At 41.3% G+C, this 9,025-nt stretch overlaps 1 protein-coding gene across 4 annotated transcripts in view; it reads right to left on the reverse strand.

The window, feature by feature from the left end:
* LOC122387537 (nucleolysin TIAR-like) overlaps window positions 1–6,580 on the reverse strand; it is a 201,417-nt gene extending 194,837 nt beyond the window's left edge. For 2 of the 4 annotated variants that reach the window (XM_043377801.1, XM_043377803.1), the window contains exons 1-2: window positions 6,379–6,576; window positions 3,980–4,076 (exon numbers count right to left, since the gene is read on the reverse strand). In XM_043377801.1, coding sequence (XP_043233736.1) covers window positions 3,980–4,076; window positions 6,379–6,404 — 123 coding nt within the window. In that variant the 5' untranslated portion in view covers window positions 6,405–6,576. Of the gene's footprint in view, window positions 1–3,979; window positions 4,077–6,378 lie in introns of all 4 variants that reach the window. The other 2 variants (XM_043377805.1, XM_043377802.1) reach the window with 2 other exon arrangements.
* Between the last annotated feature and the right edge of the window lie 2,445 nt (window positions 6,581–9,025).

Here is a 9,025-nt window from a genome sequence, read left to right on the forward strand (position 1 = left end):
ACGTTTAAACTTTGGCATCTACATAAATGCTCCCGTTTCTCGGGACCGCGCGATCAGATGGTAAGGGGGTCGAGGACTGCGCAATGAGCTCTGCTTACCTTCAATCCAAGCCTTGGCTCGGTCAATCCGTCCATTCAAATTTTGAGTTATTTCTTTTTTGCAAATATCATTAACTACTTGATACATGTGCTCATTAAAGAAGGGATGAACAAATAGAAAACAATGAATCAATAGAACGCATAATATGTCTTCAAAATACTTCAAAAACACTTCACACCTGAGAAACGAAGCAAGCCTGTATGTTTTATTTGGTGCCAGTCGTTGGACCAAATGAAATGACGCTCGGATGGTGGCATTACTTCATTGGGGTTTAAGAGCGCGTCAACTACAGGTCATTTATGTTGGTGGAATTGTAGTGAGACAAAACACAACAGCAAAAATGAGAAAGCACGCAATAAATCTATGACGGCAAACCAACATCAATCCGGTTCCTTGGAAACCAAAGACCGAGTCGTGTTTTCTTTGGAGATTCATTATGAAGCCATAATGTCGTGATTGTTTGGGAGCCAAAATGACTGATGCGTTCTACGTCGAATTTTCATTAACTCCCATCAGAGAGAAAAGTGAGTCCTATGGAAGCCATTGCGAGAGCGAGGTACCTGTTCGCTAGATCAACATTTCGCGGGATACATAACTGCAATTTCAAAGCACAGGAGTTGTAGCAAGAACATGTTGAACCGTCAATGAGGAGTCCTAAGATTTAATTGGTCTTGGGTCATCAGAGTACAAACAATGCGCGGTAATGTCAAATGTTCAATTTTAAGCCTGAAAGCAATATTTCTGCAATATTTTCTGCTGAAACCTTTAAAATTTGTACGCATATTAGCGCCCGCGCCCCACTGGGGGGGGGGGGCTGTTCATAGCCCCCCCCCCTCCCGTTTTTCTGCAATAACTTCCAAACCACTGACGTATCGACGCCAAACTTTCAGTAGGTACCTTTGGCTGCATCAATTTGACACCTTGTGTCAAAATTTGAACTTCGTACGGCCGAACATGACGTCAGAGTGACGTCATGTTCGGCCGATTTCGACGCAAAACATTGAACCACGGCAATCGCTCCCAAGAGCTCAGTTTTTGAGCTAGATCCAAGTTCTTTGCATGAAAGCACTCAAAACTGACTGCGCTATCAAACTGCAATCTCGGATTGTCAAAATTTTTTGAAAATTGTATAAAATAATATTCAAAATTTATATTTTTATATTTTTTCAAAAAGTTTTTTGACTTTTCGAAAAAAAAAACGGAATATATGTGACAGAACGCAGGCTTATGACTATCGCTAGCAAGTTTTAGCTAAATATCTTCAAAAATGGCCAAGTTATACGCATTATTGCAAAAAATTCACAATTATTAATTTTTATAATCAATTTTTCAGTACGTATTTGACATCGTATACCAATATAAACAGCACCATCGTGTTCCTGAGCTCAAACTGCATCCAATAGACACCGTTTTTGTTGAAAAAATTAAACTTCAAAATTTTAACTTTTTTGACCTGAAAGTGACCTGACCTAAGCTAAATTCGACTCAAAATGACCTCGAATGACACATACGACATCAAATTCGAAATATATGGCCTAAATGGACCATAAAACATGTGTCACGTGACCGACGCATGATATAATATTTCCGTGACCTGTGATGACCTGACCCTGACCTGAAAATCAAAGTACATGTTTGGTACCCTCAAGGTATCTAGGGCATCTGTTCACGAGTGTGTAAACCAAAAATGAGCCTGATCTGACTTGTAAGACGGCGGCCAGAGCCCAAAATGTGAACAAGCTGAAATGCTAATAATTTTTACTTTGACCTGACCTGTGACGTCATCGGTGACCTCGAGGTCAATGAAATTAGGTTTCTTTCGACAGTTTTTCCGGGGCTATCAGACGCCGTTTAAATTTTGACGATCGGCCCAGTAGTTTCGGAGTTAGGAGGGGGGGCTATGGAGAGCCCCCCCCCCCCCTCAGTAGGGCGTGTTATACGCAGATCCCAGTGGGGCGCGGGTTAGGGAACATCATGTGGCCAAAAACACTTTGGCTTCGTACATTTTGTTATTTAAAGCTTAGATCTCCCCCAGTTAGGGCGAGGATGCGAATGATCTAAGAACTAAGAAGCGATCAAATAAACATTACAGCTTTCCTAAAATACTGAATGAGAATCGGACATTCGGGAGAGGCGCAGATAGTGCGATCTGGAAGGTGCCGAAAACTGGAAACGACTGTGTGAGCCGAACCAACGCAGGCCTCCGGTCACTCTGAAAGATCGGGCTATGCGGCGGCTAAGGGCACGCGACCGGCCTCGAGTCAAACACCACCACTGAACACAAGGAACAGGAATCCTGACAAACCGGCAACGAGCTTAAACTAAGAGAGAAAATGTAAAATGTTACCGAGCCCGATGCACGCCAGAAGTCACTCCCAGGCGACGCCACTCCGGCATCTGTAGAGGAAAGTGAAGGTTCATTTAGCCCCTATGTGGAAGAAATCATAACGCTAATAAAAGGAGAGTAATATTGATTGGAAAACAACGGTAAGAATAAATGTTACATTAATCGGATTTACACGGCATAAAAACGTCCACGATAAGGTAGCAACGGTTACTCAAGTTCTGATAAGGAATAATGTAAAACTGGCTTACCGATTTTGCTAGTCCGATGCGGAAGCTTTCCACGATAGACCACTGCGGCTTTGCGGTCAGCAAAACGGCAAAAAAACAGCGAGGGCCGCACAGTGAAGGGCAGCATGCAGTGCCCTACTACGGACGTCAACCAAACAATGGATCGGCATGAGTGACAGCTTCAGACAGGGTAGGACTTGAAAGAGATTGGGATTGGGAAGTCGACACTCCAATACTAGTAGAACGCGGGTTATTGAAGCCAATAGATAAAATGTGAAAGCTTACCTGAATGAGATTATAATGTGTTTACTTATCCCCTCAGGGATAAGCACCAGCTTATTAAGTAGGTTCGTCCAATCAGCCCCGGAATGTCTGTACAATTGGCTAAGTTCAAGATACTGGCTTTATGAATTAAACATCTATATCCATTTGAAGCAGCTAATGGGAATAGTTCCTAATGCTGTTCTTTTCAGTAAATGTCTTGATATCTTCTGCTGAGAAAAGCATCATTAATTTATAAGCATTGAAGAGTTGAACTGAAGGATATACAGGGTTATATAATAATTGAAAAAAGGTTCTTCCTTAACTGATAAATCTAGAAAAATAGTGAAGCAACGTGTGCCAATTTACATAGCTTACAGTATAATTATCAAGTTTAAGTTGTTATGCACATCAGTTAGTTTGATGACCAGACCAAAAGCCACACTTTGGTGTTGTTCCAGTTGGCAGTGGTATGTGATTAGGGGCACTCATACATGGTCTAATTTCCCAAAAGAAGTAAAAATATACCTTTTGCTGCATCCATTGGTCCACCATCCCATCAAAGAATAAAAAAGTACCTACTCTGGTAATTCGTCGCGTGTTTTCCGGCATCGCCAGCTCCATTGTTGCTCATAACACAGAGAAAAGTAAAAATAATACCTTGGTCTCGGATCCATCTGTAGACCCTTGCCAACACCATGCATGGCCTCAGTGTGTTAAAGATAATTAAAGTGTACAGACCTGGCTGTATACTTTTTACCACACCAGACGAGTCTGTGAAAAAAGAGTGATGGTACTAAGAATTGAGCCCTCAGTGTCACACTAGTTCCCCAATTGTAGGTATGAGTATACTGACACAGAAATAAACACCAGCACACTGATCAACAGATGGATATTTGATATGTCTGCACTAAGCAAGTGGATACCCTTATCTTAAAAGTGAGGGATGCCTGAGATAAGTACACTTGCTTTCAATAATTACCAACACATTTCAAAGCAGCGCTGATGTTTTGCCTGCATTAAGGAAACAAAGACAAAATCTTACCTCAGCAATAATTTTGCAGCTCTTCACTTGACCTATGGTGCTGAAGAGTGCAATGACAAGATCCTCAGTGACAGCTGGATCCAGGTTTCCAACATAGCTGGAATAAACCAGAATACCAAATCAATACATATGCTAATCAGAAGGTACCTAGTCTAATAGGTACAGCCAATGATGGCGTGCCAATTTATTTCAATAGGTATTGATATGTATTCACACCACACACCTATATTTTATAAATAAAAACATTTTATGACGGTACACCGTTATCTACATTTCAAGGTAAAAATGAATATATTTATATCTTTCTACTGCCGATTTATAACAGACTTCTGCTTATAGTTTTGCTGTACCGTAAAATGGGGTGTTAAGGGACAGTGGGGTGTTAAGGGACAGTTGCATGGGAAAAACTTTGAGTCATATTAACTTCCTAATTTGAGAAGGTTCAATAAAAACTTCAGTGTGGTAGTTGACACTGTTTTGCTCTTGACCATAGGAGAAAATGGTATGGTTTTTCATGCAAGTGATTTGGTTCAAAAATGGATTTGAAAATCATGCTACATTTTCACAAAATTGAAACATCTCCAAAACTCTGTGTGTACCACATAAACTAGTGGGTGTACAGGGAAAATGAATGCATAGGTGTATTGTCACATGTATTGCACATGTTTCCTGAAAAACTTGTGCAAATCCACCCATTCATTCATCATCCTCTTCCTCTTTTCCGGATACATGCATATTTTGAGGTGGATGTGGGGTGCTAAGGAACAGGGAAGAAAAAATAAAAATAATATCTAAATATAATTTAATTAAGTAGGCATGGAAAACACCAAATTCCACATAAAATGCTGGCAAGTTCATGCTTTTATCTCCAATACATCTTAAGTTATGTAACAAAACATCTCAACACTCTTTTACAATGATGGGTCAATGGAGACTGATGTAAGTAAATGTGATGTCATCATAAAAAGGCTAAAACAAAGAGGGCAACATAATGACAAGTGACAAGCTTCAACATGGGTTTTTATTGATGACAGAAGATTACTTTTTGGTTCTGTTTACCTTATAATTAGCACATTTTCCACAAGCGTAAACAGCATTACACGTAATTGGCTAAAAAGGTCATTAGTGGTGAATGAACCTGACTTGTTTTGTGACAGAATATGCAAAACATTTCAATAAATAAATTGTGTGCCCTTCCACACCCCAATTGTGGGCATTTGATGACCATTTCTTGGAATAATATAGGTGTCCCTTAACACCCCACATTGGGGTGCTAAGGGACAGTGATGAAAAATAATAAAAAATAATATGCAGGCATAAATCTTAAAAACTTAAATGTGGCAGGCATGTAAAGCACCAAATTCCACATAAAATGCTGACAATTTGATGCTTCTATCTCCAACCCTTCTTGAGTTATATAACAAAACACCTCAAAACTGTCCCTTAACACCCCGTTTTACGGTATTTGTATTTTCATCGTCAGCAATGCATGGTTATTTGAATCTTATAGTTTATGTTGTTATTGAACATCAAAAGCAAATGCTGACAGAAAGGGCAAATTTATTAATCTGCTTATTCATACATGGTAGGTAAGGTAAATAAGGAACTTTAAGCATAGGAAATATAGTGATTGTCAATGAAAAATATTACTATCCTAAAGGCTGAGCTACAATATGCGTGACCATCCAGGAAATTCAAATTATGTACATGATCTGCAGTTCTGTGATTGCGAGACTCCCTTGATATCGGTTTCTGCGATTTTCCAGAGCTTCCGTGAATTATTGTATGCTGACGTAATAATAACAACTAATAAATGGTTTCGCAACAAACACCTAAGTTTGCTGTCTTCTATACTATTTTATTGATAATTAGTTTATTTTGTTATAAAACATCAAAAACACATGAAAATTAAAAAAACAATTATTAATTATGTCACTTGGATTCATACTGTCCGCCACCAAGTGCGCCAACAACTGTCTCATATCACGCAATCTCTCAGATTCTGCAAACAAGTTTGTAGCTCTGTACTGAACGTCCGGGATTTCCTTGACTGAATCTGCGTGACCCCAGTGTAGCCGACCCTGTGTATTTCCTATAAGCTGAACTTGACCTGCGTACCGATTTTCTGCAAAACCCGCAAACTCGCAGATCACGGACGTAGGATCCTGCGTTGTGTAGCTAGACCTTAATCCAGACCATAGAGCGAGTCAAATAACACAGTACCTAGCAACTTTTTAAATGTGACAAACCATCTGAAATCACTACCTCAATAACATATATTAATAAGAAACAGGCAGTGGCTAGCAAATAATAATTAGGTATTTTCTACACATCAAAAGTAAAATCACCAGCTTGCGCTACATCAACATCATGACATGATGATCGCAATCCAAACTTACAGCGTGCGTTTCGTAGCGTCGCACATAGTGGAAGGCAAAATGCTGTAACTTGAAAATTATTCAAATATCATAAGCAGCGTCAATTTCGACTCTGTCATAAAATCATTAGCTATTCAATAAAAAAAAAACATTCAAGATGCTTTTCCCCCCTAAGAGGCGGGAACGTCGCGCCACAAACGCCGCCAACGCCGCCAAACCACAAAATAATTTCAAGGATTTGTATAAAAATAAAATATCTATTATGGATAAATATTACGTCATCGAATAGAATCTAAAAACTGAATGCAAAGTGCATGTGACTATGCACTGTGACTATAAAAAAATTAAAAAATGTATAAATGTATGTATAATGTATGCATGTATATAAATGTAAAAGGTAGAATGTTAAATGTATACTCAAAGATCAAAGTAAAAAACATTAGTGTCTTTAGTTATTGTTTGAAGTTGTGTTGGCAGTTGCAGTCTGCCGTGTGCACTCTGTGACTTACATCGAGATGGTTCAAACAAGAATCTTGGTTCAAAACAAGATTCTTGTTCAAAACAGACATCTTCGACAGCTACCACGCAGTTACCTGTAGTTTTTTTCAGAATGTGTTTGGCTCGATTCGAAGCTCATTATTGAAGCTCTCCGTGAGTTTTGGCAGCTTCAGCGTCTGGCTAAGAATTTATTTTACAATTTGGTACAATTCTACAAAGGCACAATTTGGAATCGAATATTTTAGCGGTATGCCGCTAAAATATTCGATTCAAAACTTCTCTACAAATGCATGGAAATTCAAAAATGAGCAAGAGACGGTTATTACGTCATGAAGACGTCATTCGTGGCTGGTGGCAGCTGCCACCCAATGTCCGTTTTAACCCTCGCCGGAACTATTGGTTTTCTACCAAGGCCCTATATACCAGGTAGGGTCGTCCGGCGATTCTACCTTTTCGTGACGTCAGCTCGTGACGTCATTTGGAGTCAAGTCTCGAAGCCCCGTTCAATCTCCATGTAAATGAGCGATTTTCGAAGCACTGTAGAATGAAGTCTGCACAAGATATATCAAACCTAAGTATCTTATCTGAAAGAGCAGACAATTTTCTGCAAGTTATCTATTACCTGTTTTTCGCTAAATCTTTTGCTTTTTTCACATGTCCCCCCCCCATGTCTCCGCAGCCTCCCTGCCGCCGGCCGCCGCGCGGTCGCGGTAGTGTAGTGGTTAGCGTGCCCGCGCAGTATTCCGAAGGTCCCGAGTTCGAATCTATGCGGTGCGGAACTTTAATTGCAATTCCAAGCTGAATATACGCACATCCATAATAAATTATTATTCGTATAGCTAAACTGTCACCAAGCTATCCATATAAATTGACTTCACCCAAAATATCGGCAAGATTCTATTAAAATATAAATTCAAATATGGCGGCTTGGACTGCCGCGTGCGTTAGGCTCCGCCCATAGCTCCGCCCACATGCGTGACGTCATTCGTGTTAGTGGACACGCAGATAGATAGGGGACGACATGGGCCTGGTTTTCTACATACGCGCCGGCCGAAGGGGGGGCGGGTACGACCCCCCCCCCCTCGCCGTTTCACCCCTGGTGAAGCTAGCGCGTCGAGGAAAAAACGAGCGCGGAGCGTGTGCGCCGTTACGAGACGCAGAGATTGGTACCCGATTTTAAGGTCCTAGGTCAACCGGTGACCTCTGAGGTCAGGTCAAGTGTCCCAAGATACGGTTCAGTTTTTGGTGAATAACTTCGCAAAAAAACGGCTGCAGAGCCGCGATTTTGGCAGCATCGTGTTCGTCTCGCTCAGGCGCGTCGAATGATATACTTTTTGTTTGGGTCAGGTCAACTTAGGGTGTTGACCTCAGGTCAAGGTCAGGTCAGCGCCCCCAGGTCACGAAGTTGGTCGAAAGAGGTCATGTCGCATATCATTCGATTCGGCACGTCTTCCTGAGTCCATTGGTGGCTTTCCCGACTCGCTAGCTCAATTTGATCGGGAGTTATATTGACGAAAAACTAATATGAGCTTAATGACGTCATAAATGACGTCACGCAAGGTCAACATTGCAAAAGTGACGCATCTAACCTTGCAAGGAGTGCATCAAATCACGATTCTGTGTACTTGAGATAGTTGGAGATCGTTCCCGGCGCCAGAATAGCAATTTTCATTTTGAGATACCTGCGAAAAACCACATGAGGGGTGTTCAAGCACACAACCCCCCCCCCCCCCCCCCCCCCCGCGGGTTAACCATCGCATCGCCCGTATAGGGGGAAGGGGTCGAACGGACTCCCCTCCGTTTTTCGCGAATAACTCGCGTAAAAAGGAGCCGATCGCGACAAAACTTTCAGTACCCTCGCGTTCATCAATTTTACACCTACCCTGAAAATTTCATGACCCTGACCTAAATGATCTTTGACCTGTGAGTCCTACTTTTCGAGACCATGTTTGGCGGGAATCGCGATTCGGCGTATGTCAGCTCGCATGAGCCGCGCGTTTGCGATCTTTTCGTGGTTTCAAGCGTTCAAACAAGTGGTATGATGCAAAGTATGTATGATGCTGGTCCATTAGGGTGGGTGTCAAGGTCAGCTGAAGGTCAGGTCAGGTCATTGACCTTTGACGACCTCGGTTCACTTTTTCGAGTTTTACATGTTTCTAGGCTAGTTTTT

This window comes from Amphibalanus amphitrite, unplaced genomic scaffold, assembly GCF_019059575.1.
Source record: "Amphibalanus amphitrite isolate SeventyFive unplaced genomic scaffold, NRLGWU_Aamphi_draft 000289F_arrow, whole genome shotgun sequence".
NCBI lineage: Eukaryota > Metazoa > Arthropoda > Thecostraca > Balanomorpha > Balanidae > Amphibalanus > Amphibalanus amphitrite.